This window comes from Phaethon lepturus, unplaced genomic scaffold (genome assembly GCF_000687285.1).
Source record: "Phaethon lepturus isolate BGI_N335 unplaced genomic scaffold, ASM68728v1 scaffold11009, whole genome shotgun sequence".
Taxonomy (NCBI): domain Eukaryota; kingdom Metazoa; phylum Chordata; class Aves; order Phaethontiformes; family Phaethontidae; genus Phaethon; species Phaethon lepturus.
The window spans coordinates 36,458-55,019 of NW_010562772.1; the positions used below are offsets into that span (position 1 = coordinate 36,458).

General features: G+C 36.5%; 1 protein-coding gene across 1 annotated transcript in view; it reads right to left on the reverse strand.

Moving 5' to 3' along the window:
* Nucleotides 1–18,562, reverse strand: part of LOC104626463 (DNA polymerase alpha catalytic subunit-like) — a 112,907-nt gene that overhangs the window by 32,778 nt on the left and 61,567 nt on the right. Inside the window, exons 5-6 of the mRNA XM_010294394.1 lie at nt 10,644–10,740; nt 6,393–6,400 (exon numbers count right to left, since the gene is read on the reverse strand). Of these exons, the coding sequence (XP_010292696.1) occupies nt 6,393–6,400; nt 10,644–10,740 (105 nt within the window). The remainder of the gene's footprint in view (nt 1–6,392; nt 6,401–10,643; nt 10,741–18,562) is intronic.

Sequence of the window (18,562 nt, forward strand, 5' to 3'; positions counted from 1 at the left end):
AGGCTGAACCACGTTTTGGCCTGTCACAGAGGACCCATTTGTTCTCAAAAGAACAATATGGAATTACACTAGCCTGAAAGATGAAATTTGGTAGTTGGATTGTTACAAAGAGATGATCCTTAAAATAACTGGGGCGGGGGGAGGAAAGGTAGTTCTCTCTCTTTGCGTCTTGTAGAGCCACTCTTTGTCATGGAATGAGTGCAGCTTTGCTGAGAGAAGGACTCAAAAACTGTGCAAGTGGAGGCACAGCTTGCGAGGCAAAGAGGTAGCAGTTGCAGTTGCACATGCTTTTCTGGAATATGTACTCCAAACAGTTTCTCGTGCACTCTTTATTTTCATGGCAGTAACATCCATGGCTTCAAGTGCTCTTTTTTTTTTTTTTCCTCGCCAGAAATAGATCAATCTGGATTGGTTGCTACTGCCACATTTTTCTGATCAAGCAATGACAAAAATGTAATATTCCTTTATGAAGGGAAGCATTTTTTGATTTAATAAACCAAATTTAAGCTGCATTTAGAAACTTCTCTATCTTGTGCTGCATTTTTATACCTATATCGTGCACCATTTTTGTGTCCCCTACGGAATAAAACAAGTATTTTCCATTATGCTATTCTCTACATGGCCTTCTAGTTCTTAATAAAGAGAAGAATTTATCTCTATCCATTTCTTAGAGAAAAGAGCATAACTATATTTTATGTCTTCGATATAAATCCTTTGTTTGTTAAGGATACTGAAAGATATTTCAAAAGAAATGTCTCCTGTGCAGTTATTATACTTCAGTAAATATAATAATTAAAATAATTTTATTTGCAGCATTAATTTAAATCTTGGAGATCAAATAAGGATTCTGTTTTCCTAATCTCTGTTCACAAATAATGACTCTATGTGTTTCTTTTAAAGGTCAATGTATTTCAAACTGTTTTGGAGACAAATTGTCCTTTGAACTTGTATGCTTAACAGATGTGAGTTGAGGCAATTACATTGAACATCAAGAAGATGACAGATTCACATCACCTGCAGACCCAGGCCAAGTCTGGAAGCTTAAAATAGCTTTTGGCAAGTATACAGTAAAGCAGTTGCCTTATGTAATAAGCACAGAAAAATTATGCATTGATATATGTGCAACACAGTATTGAGTCTTGAGGTGTTCCACAGAAATGTCAATATTCCAGTAACCCATTTCCTTCATGTTTCAATTTCACCGTTTCCTTTCTGACACAAAGATTACAATTTTCTTCCTTTGTATTAGTATCACAAATTGTGATCACTTTTTTACATCACCCCTTTCACATGAATTCTGTTTTCTGTTACTGAAAGTATTTTCCCCTTGGTGGTTTGCTTTAATACTGTGACATAATAAATGCATACTTGCTGTCCTGACGAATGTGAGAGAAAGCTTTGTATTTCTCATTTTGATACATCACAGTGTTACAGAATGAAAAAAATTGCCAAATCTAACACTTCAAAATACACTTTTCATTCAATCTACCAAAGATAGCACATGACTGACTTCATATGTAGAAAATAAAGTTTCTATCTGCCCATATTTAATAAAAACTCAGGACAAGAGAAATATAAAATGTCCTGAATATGAATTTTCTCTTCTCTATCATGCAGTAAACTATTTTTGGTTTCAAACTGCACAGTTAGACAAATTTATAACCACGTATGTGCAATAGTAAGTAATAAATCAGCATACAGACATGAACGTATATAGATACGGGAAAACAAAATTTAAAAAAGCAGTTTTACTCAATAAAAGAAATCTTTGGCCCATGAGAAGTCAGCTGCATTCCCCCCATTTTTTTGTGGAGTCAAGGCTTCACGCCACATATACATGGCCATAAATAATACTTTTCAAACATCTTTGTAGTTCACACCAGATCGCTGAACCAGATACCCTCAATCAAAATACAAGTAATAAAGTTACAAAGGTGTCAACGTTCTGTAAGCTCAGCTACGGAATCTTTAAATTTAAAGATAAAAGGTATAAATGACAAAAATTAAGAGGCTCCAAACTTGCAGGCAATACAGTCAAGGTTTCCAACCTAATTTTAAGGGAAATAGTAATTAAAGACATGAAAGTCCTTCCACAACCCTCTCAAACTGTACTGGCCATGAAGAAAGGAAAAGGAAAGCTGGTATTTACAACACTTTACACCATCTTCAGTAGGTCACTGGTCTTTTAAATAATCTCTAGTGAACAAATAAGATTTCAGAAAGTTTTTAGTAGATAATTACACTTCCTGATTTTGTAATTAGTGGAACTACATGTAATTACATAATAATTATGACGGTAATTACATAATTAAGATGTATAATTATGTAGTAAAAAACATTATGGAAATAAAAGCCATCAACTGTATAAGCACAATACATTTTTAAAAATAAATTCTGTATCATCTGTTTAAAGATACCATTTTCCTCAAAATATCAAAGTGATTATGAGCCATCACTGGCAAGTTCTAAAATACATTTCTTATGAGACTTAAAAATCATACAGATAATTGTATCTTTTTTTAAATCTCTTTAAAGCCTTAGCTTTACATTATCATTCTGATGTCTACGCATATGTATACTGAATGGATTATACAGAGTTAAATTGCTTATATTTATATTTCCAATTTCTACTAAAATAATTTTTTAAAAAATAGCATCAATGTCAGAATTCTGGTATCCAAAAGACAGGAATTTTTTTTTTTAGTACACTGCCAGATCCATCAAACTTAAGGGGCTTCTAAAAGGAAAAACATGCTAGTCCTGCGCTTTCCACTACAGAAAAGAGCTTATTGCTGTGAGAAGCAGTAGTCGTTAAAAGAAGCCTTGTCACTTCTGACTTGTATTTAACAGAACTGCCTCCCATCAAGAAACAACCCCAAACTTTATTAACAGAGATGAAACCAGAAAGACTAAGGTCTCTATAAGAAAAATGTCACAGCTGCAGGTAAAAAAGAAACAGCGAAGAAAGAAGAGCTTTAAAAAAAATTTTTTTGCTTAGAGAAACTCACAAGAGAACTGATAAAGGAGGCAGATGACGTTAGATAGACTACACCATTGCATGGGTATAACAAGTTGGCATGTATCTACATGCCTAAGTAGGAAGAAAAAAATCCTGAAGTGCAAGTGAGAAGATAGTTCTGTTCACTTTTTCCTACCCACAGAAAAAAAAAAAAAAATCTTTAAGAAGCAGCAGGATATTTGTTTGAAAAAGTCAAATAACCATTCCAATTCACGAGGAGTCAGAAGTTAGTTAAGCCACTACTTCATCCCACCTGCAACATTAATACTACATGCAAAGAAAAAAAAGGCTTCATCAATCAAAACAGTTTTATTACCAATATGAGCCACAGTACACTGTGCTCTCCTGTCATGCCACAGATTTCCCACCCTGTGGACATATCATAACTGTTTTAACTCATTATTTCCAATTATTTTATTCACAAGCAGAGAAAATAACAATTCATAACCCCAAGAGAGGTGTCACAGCCCGCTAAGTTTTGTGCTCACAGAAAGGGTTACAGAAATGTACAGTGTAATGGGGTTTACTTAGATTTTGTAGGTTTAACAAAAAGACCACATGAGCAGAAATAGAATGGAGAAAAAGTTACACTTAAGATGTTAAAAATGTCCAACTGGCAATAAAAAAAGGTATGATCATTATAGGAGGATAACTTAAGATTTAAAGATAGCTAACTGCCCATACATTACTTCAAAAAGGCCAAAAAACCTACAGTGAATAATTTGCAATAGTTTTCGCTTTCAGAAAAGTTAGTGAGATTTAAAAATACTCAAGAAACGGTGACTCAAATTTAAAAAAAAGAGTTCAGAAATCTTCCTTTTCAAAACAACATGTTAAGGAAAAAATTAATAAGTGCTTTTGAAGGTACACTCAAGATTAAAGATTAAATTCTTGAAAATTATTATTTTACAATCTTTTCAGAATACTATGATTGGAAGACAAAGTACTTGACAGCAAATGTGCAGAGGAGCATTTGTTTGCTTGGATGTAAAGATCACTATAGTAAACTGAAGTCTTAGCAATAGTGTCTGGAGACCTGACGCAAACAGGAAAGCTTTGTTTATCAAACTGGACTCTTTGAAAAGAGATAAACCAAGTTCCAGCTGTTGCCATCTTAAAAATAAATGCACACACGCATATGCACGTAGGTTATTTCTACGATTTCTCGTAAAAAGCACACAGATAACTATATTGCCCTTCTTATTTATTGCTAGAAGCACTTTTTTGTAGTCTTCTTGCCTGTATATTGATTAAAATGTGGCAAATTGTTCTGATGCTAGAAGTCTCCATTTCATTACACTGGTTTCACATACAATACAATCCTTCCAGCTCCATCTCACACCTGGTCTCCTATATTTATCTGACTGAACCTCCACACTGTATCTCAGAGCAGGAACACCTTCTTGCTCAGGTCCATCTTTTCAACCCTAACTGCAGTTAGTCCGTCTCCCTCAGTCTCACCACCATCGCCTGCTGACAGGACATAAAATAAACCCCACTGACAAGCAGCTCTGTCAAGATTCCCATTATAAACTGTCTTCTTTCAAAGAGTTACAAAAAATTTTCCATAAGAAAAAAAAAAAAAAGACTTCAACCTGCTACTTGGCACAGTAAGCCATGAACATACTGGGGAAAAACACCCGACACTGAAATGATAGGATTCACGCAAATATTCAGAGCTAGTTTTTTTTTTTTTTTTATGTCTAGGTCTAACAGCCTAGAAGAGTTTCACTTTTCCCAACATAATTTTACCATTTAGTCAACCATAAAGCAAACAAGGCACTTTTGGTCTTTGCATGGAAGGGTGGAGTGAGGCACACATATGACAAAGCTGTCATAAAAGTGTGAAAACATCTTCTGAATATGCATTTGGTTTTACAAAACTGCAGTCCATTGAGTATATGATCAAAATAAATATATTCTATTTCCACAGAGTGGCATATGCTTTGAAGATGTAGGTCTTCCTAACAAACAGGAACATTTAACCACTTTTCCCAAAGTTATCTTCCTTTCATCCTCACTTTCTCCGGCTTATCCATTAAACAGATATGCTCAGACTTTTTGGAATTCAACAACCATAGGTCCAATAGTTGAAAATATTCTGCGACAGAGCACAGCATCTTTGCAATTTCTGTCCCTGAAATACCTAAATGCCTTGCAAACAACATCTGTGACCTTCCCTCTCTTAGAAATGGGATGGATCCTATTTCTCAAAAAAATCTGCAGCACCATAAACAACCTCAGTGATATTAGTGCTTTTGTGAGTAAGGAGACTGCAGCATCCTTATCTTCTATTTGATGCCAGGAGGGGGAACTGAACTGATCTAGAAACATCTGTGTGAGACAGAGTTGTTGTACTGACTTTATGTGGGCTCCATTCCTCTTCATTTTAACAGGTTTTCATTTTACTGTAGAAGCAAAATGAAAACAGTAATATCTTTGAATATTTAACAATACCAATATTTGAATGGAATAATGATATAAAGCTTACTACACTCTATTTTGATCTCCTGATGACATAGCAGTAAAAATACATTGGTTTCCATTTCTGAAGTTAAGGCGTACAGAGTAAGCATACTCCTGTATTTAAACATCACTGATAGTTTACTTATCCTTTTTTCACACAAATGAACAGAGGATGCTACTACTTTGCTACCTCTGCTACTTCTTACTGCTTTGTTCATCTAAGGAGCAATGTCTGACTAAACCCACAACGCAGCTTTGAAAAACTAGGTGTAAGAAAGTGCTGAAAACATTTTGAGTACATTACTAGTCACAATCGAGCGCTTTTTCCTTTCTTGATTAAAAAAAAAAAAATCCAGAACAAACAGCCCTTATGGTATTCTTGGTATCTATAAATTTGGGGGTTTGGCATAGTGATATTGAAAATTAAATTGGGTTTTGACCCAATACTAACCGTGCAACAGTTCCTAATTTAGAAAGACTCTGGAGCCCTCAACACAGCAAAGACATGGAGCTGTTGGAGCAGGTTCAGAGAAGGGCCACCAAAATGGTCAGAGGGATGGAACACCTCTCCTGTGAGGACAGGCTGAGAGCGTTGGAGCTTGTTCAACCTGGAGAAGGCTTATTTCAGGCTTCCAGGACTTAAAGGGGGCTTACAGGAAAGATAAGGACAGACTTGTTAGCAGGGCTTGTAGCGACAGGACAAGGGGTAATGGTTTATAACTAAAAGAGGGCAGATTTAGCCTAGATCTAGGGAAGAAATTTTTCTCAATGAGGGTGGTTAAACATTGGCACAGGTTGCCCAGAGAGGTGGCAGGTGCCCCATCCCTGGAAACATTCAAGGTCAGGTTGGATGGGGCTCTGAGCAACCTGGTCTAGTCTGCAAACCCTCATTGCAGGGTGGTCGGACTAGATGACCTTTAAAGGTCCCTTCCAACCCAAATTATTCTATGATTCTATGGTAAGACAGCAAAGCAATTTCAGAATAGCGCTTTGTATATGTAGTATGACAACTAAAAACTTTGCACTGTATCACAATGTTAACATTAAACTGTATCATCATAACAGACCTTAAAATTTCAGATGAATGGAAACATTTGTGAAGAGGATAAATGCTACTATTAATAGTAGGACTAAAGTCCCTTTACTATATATTCCAGGTTTTCCTGGCTGGTATAATTGACAGCTAACTTCACCTGAAACAATAAAACATCATGTAGACCAATCAGTTTATTTTTGATTTTTACAGGGAAAAGATGGACCAACGAGAGTATATAATGAATACAGTAGACCACAAATGAAACATTAGTGAACAATGTTGTTGCAAATGTTGTAAACATCATACTGGTAGAAATAAACAGAAGAACAGTCCGCAAAACATGTTAATTAATCCTTCTGCTGTATTCCATTGCAGTAGATCTGACCTACTGAAGGTCTATTAAAAAAAAACACACACAAAAAAATACGCAGAGAAGTGGAAAACACTCTCCCTGTTCCTCAAAAAAAATTCAGTTTAGTAGTTGAAAGAGACGTAGAAGATACCATACAGGTTTTAAATATGTAAAACTCTCTAAGAGAATAGTCTATCACCCATTGTGCACAGAATAAGCTTCAGAAAGCAAAATTCATCTTCTTCATATAAAGAAGAGCTTTCTATAGTAAATACAGTGAAGCACCAGAAGAAACCAGTTGTAAAACTTCACAAGTTGTGAACCTGCATCACCAGAGGATTTTAAAATTTAGCCTATCTTTAAAAAGTAGGCTATGGAATTGATCCTCTTTGCAGGGAAAAGGAGCAGCTTGGATGTCTTTTTGAACTCCCACTGATTTCATAATTATTATTTTAGATTCTATTTCAATAAAAATAGCTGAACCTGTTCTGTGATTAAGATTATTTTGAAGAGGCAAGTATAGAAAATGCAAGTGAACTAGTAGTGAAATCTTAAGGTTCTGAATGAGAGAAGATACAAATTCTTTAAAACTATGGTGGAAAACACTTTTATATCTTGAATCTCTAGTGATCTAAATTTCTTTCTTTTTACAGAAGAACACTCCAAGATGAATTATGCCTAAAGCTGCTATTAAAAAATAAACAGACTCTACACAAAAAAAGAAGAACTGGTCTTTAAAAATTCAGGAAAAAGGGCAATAGAAGATTGAATTAACAAAAGTACATGCAGTTTTGGCTTTGAAAAACAACACCCCAAAACAAAGCAAAAACCTCCCAAAACCAAAATCAAAACAACAGTAACTAAGTGGTTTAGACACATACAAAGTAAAGAGGAGACTGAAAATACCAAAGATGTACAAAACCTGCACTAAAATTTTGCACCATTTTTGATAAAAGCAGTGGTGCTGATCACAGATGAGGACAGAATGGCTTGTGAATGATAGCATGAAAACAGAATTTTTTGGCTTCCAAGGGAAAATAAACATGAGCTTCATGTTATAAAGGGAAGTTCTAAATTTCCATTTCAGAACTACAACAAAATTGGCATATGAAAATTATTTCAATCCTACAGAATTTTACATTGTGTGTCAAATCAGTAACATACATTACTAGAAAACAGAACACTGGTATCTATAATTATTAATTTAGCTGTAAAAATAAAAAGGTGACCTAAATAGCCATAAGCAATTATTCTCAAGGTCTGCATGTATTTCAGAGCAACAGAAAGACATTTTCCTCCCCAAAGGTACCCAAAAAATGGACAGAATTGTATGTAGGTTTACCAGACTCGCCTAGTTAGTCTCTTTGAAGAGGACCAATTTTCAAAGGAAAACTAACAGACCTAATTTATCTGGCCTTAACACCTGCTGCAGCACCAAGACTGAAATCACTGGCTGGCTAAAGAAGATTATACAGTAACTTTAAAATAGCTAATAAAAAGAGACAAATACACCATGCTGAAAGGTAAACTGTTCAAGAGAACAGAAGGTCCTAGCAGAATTCTTACAATTCTTCGAAAATTACTTTGGAAACTAATTTTATTGAACTTTCTCCAATTAGTGGTGAGGGTCCAAGAAACATTTTCCGATTAACGCAGGAGGTGGGAAATTATGTGAATGCAGAAGCCACCATGCTATTTTTCGGAGATAATTCATTAACCTTGAAGTCTAAAATTACAAGTGAGATTAAGCAGTCCAAAATGAATGAAACCAGGAAAATATGAACCTGAGATATGAACTCATGATTCTGAAATGAGAGGAGGAAAAAAAACGAACTTCAAATGTCAAGATTTCTTTCATTACTTAACTAGAAGTTAATGATATGATACAGCTATGAACAGGGCATAGGTGACTCAAGAAAGCATCAGCAGAGGTACTTCCAGCAAACATACAGATCCAGTGCACAAGACACTGGATAGTTACCATCTAAAATACCATGTAATTTCTAGTTTCTCATACTCAAAGATTAATTCAGCCTAGAAAAGACTGCACACAAAGGTGCTAAGAGATCATGCAGCAGAGACCAATTCTTCCTAAAGAAAGCTGAGAGTGTGTCTGTCTTAGTTTAAAACTAAATAGAGATGTTACCACTGTTTCCAAAAGCATAGTAGAGAACATCAGTGAAAGGAAATAAATAAAACACTTAGTGAATGGACATAAACCAGCCACAAACAAGTTAGTACAGGAAAATTATAGTGAATTTTCAGTCATCATAGATCGAGGGTCTGAAACGCATCTTGAACAGCAGCCAAAGGGGAAGAACTACCCAGAAGTTTCAAAATGAAGTGCCACAAACTTGCAATCCTTAAAGATGCGGTGGTCTGCAGTAGCAGGGTATTGGATGTGATACCCATGAAGCCTCTTCTACTCTTATAAACTCATATTAGGTAAAAGGTCTACACACAAAGTAATTTGGTTTCAGCTAGGAGTAGCATCCACCATATAACATTCCTTCAGTACATCTACAAAGTTGTATTAGACTGAGATGGCTATACAGCCTGACCTTCTTTGGATGTACAAAGCAATTCTGAAGTGCCAGCATCAGAGTGAGCTCACTGTCTTAGAGGGATTAGGAAAGGAAATGAGAACCTCTAAGAGAAGAAACGGAAGTACAAGCCAAAACCAGACTGTTCGCTTATTTGGGCATTTTTTAGCCAAGAGGTTACACTGTTTTGATTTTCATATAAGGATAATCAAAATTACATTTAGAAAGACTGAGTTTTGTTTAGTCTCTTTTCATCACCCAGCAACCTAGCTGGTGATACAAGGCAGTGGTGGGGAAGACTGTCACAGCAGAGCAGTAATCAGAATAGTAGTCTCCAGCTGTAGCACCTTTTCTTCACAGGCACCACCAGAACCGCACAGAGGACGCAGTGGGAGTGCTCTCTGTGGACAGCGCACTTCAACTGTGGGATCCAAACATGGTTTTTAAGAATCTCAAGTTGGCCAAGCAGTAGCCCACCTTCAGAAATACTCTTCTGTCAGCTTGAAAAATCACTTTGATCCATGGGTTTTGTGTAGCTGTTACAGCTTGGAAATCACAGAATCATTTAGGTTGGAAAAGACCTTTAAGATCAGCAAGTCCAACCATTAACCTAACACTGCCAAGACCACCACTAAACCATGTTCCTAAAACATATTAAGTATGTTTTAGTTCAGAAATGTTATGGTAATTGGAAGAAGAGAAGAAAAAAATTCTTCCTAACATTAGCTTAATCTGTGTATTTAACAGAGCTTTGTAGACAATTAGCATTACTGCTTTACTTGTGACAGCATTTTCTGCCTGATAAAAAGCGTCTCTTCAATATTAATAGTCGAATGTAAATTTTAATTGGCTTTTCTTTTAGATATTGTATACATATGTTTTAATTAATCTATTTACTGAAGCTAATGTGTCCTTCAAACTTCAAACAAAGAATTTTCTCTAATGCTGTAACGTGCAAGAAAGGCAGTTTTTCCAAAGCGCAGTCACTTCAAAAGAAGAAAGGAGACATATAATGTATTCTTAAAGTGGTTAACTCCAACACAACACATTCCTCTTACACGCGATTCCTAAATTGATACTTTCTTCTATTTTCTATTTTAGATTACAGCCTCGTAATCTAAAATAGAAAATCTCATTCAGATTTGAAGAGTACAAGTGTATAGGTCTAGGTTCTAGCATGCAAGCTGCTATTAAACTACAGTTAATTAATTAAAATTTTAAACTTACCCTTCTCATCTTCAGTAATCACTTTATCCATTGCATACTCCACATCAAAAATGTATCGGTAAAAGCAGAGCTGAGTGTACAGGGCCTTATCAGAATACTGTAATGCAAGAAGATAGTAATTAAAAAAAACCAACTCAAAAGTGCATCTCTTGCAGCCATTTCTAAGTCCACCATCAGAACGTGATTCTTACTGGTTTTTCTAACAGTTTATACATTCCATTCAAGTCAGACTTTGGAACTATTTTTACACTGCAAATCTCTTCACTACATCTCTACACTTTTTCCTCACAATTTACACCAAGCATTTATATAAATCATACTAAACTTACCCATTCTTACGAAAACATAAATCGCATTTATCTATTCTTATAGATACACGTATCACAATGATGCTTTAGGAACAAAACGAAAATCGTAAGAACAATGGGACAAAGGAATGGGCTGCCCAGAGAGGTTATGGACTCTCCATCTCTGCAGACCTTCAAAACCCAACTGGATGCGTTCCTGTGCAACCTGCCCTAGGTGATCTTGCCTTGGCAGGGGGGTTGGACCTGATGATCTTCAGAGGTCCCTTCCAACCTTTACCGTCCTGTGAGTCTGTGAATAACTTGAGTGCTTTAGTATACTGTACAATGCAATGATCTCAAAAAAGACTTAATGTATATTTTTGATGAGTACAGGTGTTTGTCTGTATTCCCTCCCTCCCTTCCCACACACAGATACAGAGTTGTGGTTATATAAATTGTGAACATACCATTCAAATAAGAACAGGTGCATATATACCTGTACGGCTATGTCATCACCTTGCTCTACACATCTGTGAAGGCTACTGCATGTTAGTAATCACACATTTAGTTAAAAAATCTGCAGGTGTGTACATGTGGGATATGATATTCAACTGAATGTCTGTGATGTCAAGCCTCTGTGCTATTCCTCTAGTTCAAAAGCACATGCCTGTATGCATCTGTATCACTGTTGCCATTCTGTGCACTCGAAGACTGCTCAAATAGACATGAGATCCATCTTGCCCATGCTACAACTAAACGCTTTCAAGTTAGTCTTCTTGAATTGTTCAATAAAACCACATTCCAGTCCCTGCTGTTTAAAATACTGGAGTTAACATACTGGCCAATGACAGTTTGAGCAGTTGTGCATCACAAAAATCCTAATTAAGAATAACAGCAACAGCATCAAACGTGGAAGCAGTGTTCATTTTAATAAATTTAGTACACATGCAGGTATGCACAAACTCTTGAAGATTTTCTTCATGAGCTGTATATACAGTGAAGAATGTGCTTAGACCAATGTAAAAATGTTACTCAGTATACCACAAGTAACGATCCTGAAAATGCCATTGGAAGAGCAACTGGTAAACTACGTCTGCTTACTGGAATTCTGCTTTAAGTTAGCTTTTCACTATTCTACCCAATCAAGCCAAGTTTGTTACTAAATTCAACTAATTTTACACTGCTACTGACATGTTATAAAGTATCTATAACTATTAAGCAACTCATGTTGAGACATTTGACAACTATTACTAGTGCTTAGTTATTTTTTATATATTTTAACAGTACACTTTTTTTCCCACTTCATGTGAACCTGTTTTAAAAAAAGACACACAGAAGCTTATTTTATTCCTTATTAGCTATTCTACGATATGCATCATCATTATACTATTATACACCAGTTATTTTTAGTAAATCCTGATTACTGCTTCCTGAAGAAGAAAAAAGGAGGACGACAGCGATTAAGTTATTTGTTTAGTTTTTTAGATTCAGCTGTAATTGCTGGTACACATCTCCCTGACTGCACACATGAAGCAGGTTGAATAGAACACTGAAATTACCTCCTTCATAATAGTTTGTTTTGATAATGTATTGTATGTCGAGATGATGAGAAACAGTTGCTGTCAATTTGATTAGCCATTATATTTTTATGTTAATTGCCATTATTGGGTCCATTCTGTTTAGTGTCACCATAGAAGCCATACAATGTTAGCATAAATAACAAATTGGAGTAAATTAGGAAGATATATTTTTGCCAATTCATTTTAATTGCCCCTCAGTCCTTCCGTCGGTTAACGCAGCTGTTGACCCATAATAAGCGCTAGGTCAATATAGCTGCTTGTCAATTCAGAAATGCAAAGTGCTGTGTTGCTGGTAATGGATATACAACAACCTTTGCCAGCCAACTGAAGCAAACGAATGACAACCCACATGAAAGAATAAAGCATCTGCTATAGAGTTTAGTGACCTGATATTAGTAGGCAGGCTAATTGAAAGTCACTGCTTAAATGGATAAAGAAAATGCAAAAATCAGGATGTAAAAATGTATACGTGCACACATAGACATATATATTTACACACACTTTTTTTTTTTTAACGATAATGTGCTAGTATCTCCTTCCCTTTAGCTTCCTGCCACATCTTACAACTAGTAATTGGTGGAAAAGAAAAGGGTTTGAAGATTTTCATGCAATTAAGTATGCATATTACAGCATACTTATGAATCCAAGGAAGAGGTACCTTAAATTTAGAAGGACTTTATGCATTACTCATCACTTCTTATAGTTCCTTAATTTCTGATAACCTGTAGGTTTAAAAGAGGAGAAAAATCCCAATCCCTAAAATTCCAACCCAAGTAATATTTTACTTTTAATGGGGAATTATTTGTGTAAAGAAAACCTGACACCCCTAAAATTATGGTAAGAACTTGGGTTAAATTTGTATCATCATTTATGCATTCTTTCTTCCCATGAAAGACTGAATGGTGAGTACATGAAAATAAAACTATTTTGAAATTCTTACTTGTTCCATGATGTTTGATTTCTTGATATCATTAAGAACTGACTTCAGCAGATAAGCCTGCTGCTTTGACAGCTTCCATTCCAAACATTTGTTTTTAAATTAATTGCATTTAAAAGAGCAATACACAGATGAAGGAACCAAAACTATATAGTTTGTGTTCAGCACAGTTACTCACTCCTGTGACAGAAAAATTAAGTTTCTAATATAAAAACAACATATGTAGTTAAAAAAATATTCATTGTGCTTGGCCAACAAAATCTTCATTTAAAGAAATCCTTTTCCTGTAGCATCAGAGGGCCAACTGCAAATCTCTGACCCATGCTCCCAGGAAGAATTTAGGATTACACAGATTACATAATAGGAAACTGATGGCCTCTTCTTAACAGAACTGGTGAATTGAGAACACTGGCAAAACAAATTTTCCTATCACTAAGCACAAAAATACAAAATGCTCAGTCATGAAAAGAAAATAGTCTTGCTCAGCTACCACACACACCAGGGAACACTCACTAGGGCATACATTAGGAAAGGAAACTTCACGGACACAATGCATTTGTAGTTCTGGAGTTCCTGAAGGTCACCTATGCCTCCAAGATGTGTCCAAGTGCACCCTGGCTTGACTGCAATGACTAGCTTAGTATTTGTCTTGTCCCTATAGCTGCTGATGTTTGAACAAGACTGGACTGAAGGGTAGCACTGTCTCTTCTGCTGTCTCACAAATGCCTAAAAACTCGTCTCTGGAGCAAGGTCCCCCTGTGCACTCACTCCACTCCTCTGGCCCAGCAAACCATGATGTGGTTATTCCACATCAAAACAAAATTTCACATGGAGAATGGTCCCAACTCTCTCACTCTGTAACAGTGTACTTGCTGAGTAGGGGATTTTTCCAGATGCAGACACAGGTCTGCGACCCTTCTGGCAAGAACACAGAATTGAACTTGGTTTTCGTAATCTTGCACAGAGGGGGTGGAAAAATAGCCAGTGTCCACCCTTCCTTTTCTTTTTTAGAAATGCCAAAGCTCAACTCTCTGAAAGTAAGGGGACCTGGAAAGATTTAACTATTGCCGAGCATCTTCCTACCCTAAACACAGTGCCTGAGCAGAACTTAAGATGCACTGTCTCTCACCAGCTTTTCTGTTACAGAAGAAAGGTTGGTGGCAGCTGCATTTGGGTGTTGATATTAGAAGGCCTCTCCCTCAGTGCTGGCTGGTTTAGATTACATCCCAAGTAACTTGTTGGGTGGACAGCTGGACTTGATGATCTTAGAGGTCTTTTCCAACCTTAATGATTCTATGATTCTATAACTTCAGTTGAGATGCCTCATTCTCCTCCATCCTGTTAACAGGGTGCCTGAGTAGCTAACACATCAACCTTTAAAATCCATTCAGTAGCTAAGGTCAGCAGCATGGTGACCTAGAGAATCCAAATAAGAAAGGTCTGAGGGAAGGAGAGGAAAAAGGGAGAAATAAACAAGAAAAAGTTGAAGAAAATTCACAACAGCAAGGTAGCAGAAGACTGAACTAACGATTCTAGTTCTGATGTTTTACTTACCTAGATGCAATGGTATTGTACTTAACACTTTTTAAGCAGCATGTAAAACCTCTGTGTCTTGAAAGTGTACATTTGAACAGGCCAGAAAACTAAATGTCCCAACTTAGATTAATTTTCTCTGAACCGTTGTGAATGCCTGTATTAACCAAAGATGTGATCGTCAATGCTTTTTAGATTACTCATATTCCTCTATAATAGGCTGAAGTCTTTTATTTACTCTTTGGCATCTCCCAAATTCCTACACTTCTCTATAGTCCCACCACATTCATGACCTTTTAAATCTTTTCTGCATTCTCATTTTTTTCTGCCCTTTTGTTTTCTTCTGCACCTGACTCGCTCCATTTCTTCAAGCCCTCTCTGTGGTGTTGTTACTTTGTATTCTTTGCCATTTACTGTTTTCTGTTTTGTCACCTATGGTTTTATGGATGATGAAGGCAATAAGAAATTAAAAAAACCCACAAAAACCTACCTCTTCTAGATTGCTAACTCTGTTCGACTGCTTTGCAAAGGAGATGATTTCCACCGGCTGCAGAAGTTATTTGTATTACTTCAATTAATTATAATACAAAACAGTAGCACTACTTCATTAATCAGCTGCTTGAGAGTGTTTCTTTTGTGAAAAGTCTTTTTGGTAATTTGATTAGAAGGAACAGTGGCTCTTACTACTGTGATATGATTCATTATGTCCACCAAACAAATCCTTTAGAATTAGTTCTTAATACTTTAAAACCAGGAAAGAAAGAAAAGGAAATAGAAAAGAAGTCTCTTGGCAGAAAAATGTCTCAGAGACTCTTGCAAGGCTTCGTTGTAATGGAACGAACTGTACAGGAAATACTTCAGTGCTTTGAGAGGCATTTCCTCCCCTCCCCCCCTTAGAAAGATGCAGTAATTAAAACCTAATTATTATCTTCATTTTAAACAAAACCTAAAGTGAATACCAATTAATAACAACATACTAATGAGCATCTGCTGTGATGAAATTGAATATGAATGTGCTGCAAATTTCGGGTAATTTATTTTTTCGGGGAAGTGCCACTGGTCTCAATCTACTGCTGGAAGATCGTACAGACTGTACACACTTTCCATCGTTCCTCTTACGTGGAGCATTTTCCATCTTCAAAAAGAGGGTCTAGCTTAGGTTTGTGGATGTTTACATATCCAAATGCTATCCATGCTACAACAATTTCAAGGCAATAAACTGAAGTGTAAGGTCATGTTTTACACAGATGACATTCTTCTGTAAAACCAGGGCAGTTGCACTGCACCAGGTTCACACAGCCCTTATTCACCATGAAATTCTGAAGGCAGACACTCCTGCACGAAAAGAGCTCGCAAAGTGTTAATTAATGTTAGGCTAAATACTCATCATGTGCATACCCCTTGCCTCATGCCAATGCTGGTTGCTGATATACTGAAGTCTGGTCTTCTTGTGCATTACAAAAACTAGTTAAAATACAATGCTGGTCTGTATCAAAACTGGGCACCTGAAATAAGGTAAGATAAAAGCACATCTAAATTGCAGCCTTTATGCTTTAGCATACAATCCATTTTTGAAAACTGACACCTAATTCCATTAAAAACATGAGATGGTTTGGTCACCATCTTTCCTGACAGCAGCATTGGTTATAAACTAAATGGGGAGGCGTGGGCGGCAGGTGTGGAGGTGTGTGGTTTCCTTCTTAACCCTCCAGACTGTCCACACCCTCTATCAATAATGTTTTTTTTTTAGTGATTATGATACACAGAATCCATTAAAGAAGTAAAAGGAAACCAAAACAGATGCCGCAGGATTTGGATATGATGAATTTTTCCCTGGTACTTACATTAACATGGACTGTTTGACGAAGAAGAGGTTCTTCCATATACATGCAGGAGCCAATAAAAAAAAAAAAAAAAGCACAGCAGAAGAAAGACTGGCTATTCTTGTACATGATGAGATTTTTTTTTTTCCCATTAACTGACATGACAATAACTTTTGCTGGCTCAAGTCCTGTTTAGCAATTAGTGAGAACATTACAGAGGATCTAGTTATAAAAACCAACTCTGGACTGCAATGCCAGCAAAGAACAGAAAAGTGGGTGAGGATGGGTGAAGGACAGATGACAACACCTGCTGACAAGGGACACCAGACTGGATGAAGGGGTTAACAGAATACCTCCAGAGTGGATTCTGACAATAGTATTACTAAACATTTTCATTAAGAAACCCTGGAGAAAAAGTACTTCTGGCCATAACAGAGAAGCTGAATGAATTATCTAATCTGGGGTGAGACCCAAGATGGAACTGTTCTGCTCTGAGGATTCATAAGATGATGCCTCAAGGCATATGGCACAGACACAAGATGAACAGCAAGTGCCAGGAGACCAGGCAGTACTTACCTATAGAGCTCTGGAGAAATGGAAGGATGAAGCTGTTGGACCACTAATGGTGGTGGGTCACCTCTACTTAAAGCTGGTGGTGTAAGCAAAGACATGAAATAAACCCTGTTCCTCTTCCTTGGAGATAAGTTTGTTTGTTTTTTTTTTTAAAAAAGACAACCGAGTGTCACCTGTGCACCTGATGTGTTAAACATCTTAATGATATCTATTGCAACCCCTCCCCTTATTCCTGGTCTTGTGTGTGCTTTACTGCTCATCTGAGCATGTGGTAAACAAAATTCAGCTCACTAATCTAGCAAAAATTATTCACCTCTTTTCTCATCTGGCAGAAAACTGACCCCCAAAAACTAAGTGGCTCCCTGTGTGGCCAACAGCTGGCAAACTGTAAAACAGCAAACTGCATGGTAGTGGATGTGAATAAGCTGAACTAGCTACCGCTAGCAAAGGAAGACAGTATGTTCCCCTGCTTTTAGTTTTGGGTTTGAGCTCTGCCTTGCACCCAGTACTCAAGCTCATCTGAACAGCATAATATGACCTAGCAGTGAGAACACAAGTCTTAACTAAGAACGGCTCTTTTTTGGGGTGGCGAATTACTTGCCTCACATACCCTCAGTATGCACATGTCATTGCGAAGTGCTCTTTACTCTGAAATTCTCAGCATCAAGATGTTTATGACTAATTTTTAAGATTACTAATATTTCATACAATTATATGAGAAACAAGCACATAAAACTTGTGACTGAGTCTTGAACAAGACCAGACACTGTCTGCTCTGAGGTATCTTTTTTCTAAGAACATTATAACAACAATCAATAACTAACTGTACAGAAATTAGCTCTAAAGATGTTATATATGTGCGTATGCACACGTGTATATGTGTACATGTCTGTGCACTGCATGTATGTCTGCACATATAAATGGAGACAGACATTTTAGTAAAAATACAATAGCAAACAATAAATGTAAATTAGAAGTTTTAAAAGAAAAATATTAATATTTTATATAAATATCATTCCAGATTATTAGAAAAGTCCAGAAACAGCCCTCAAAATTAAAAATGAAATTAATACACAGTTCATTTTCAGGAATGCAGGAAGTTTTGACAAACGGGATCACAGGAGGTCGTTCGCTCCTGTACTAGGAAATGTCACTAAGGTGGTGCCTTTGGTCAGTTCTTCCCTGC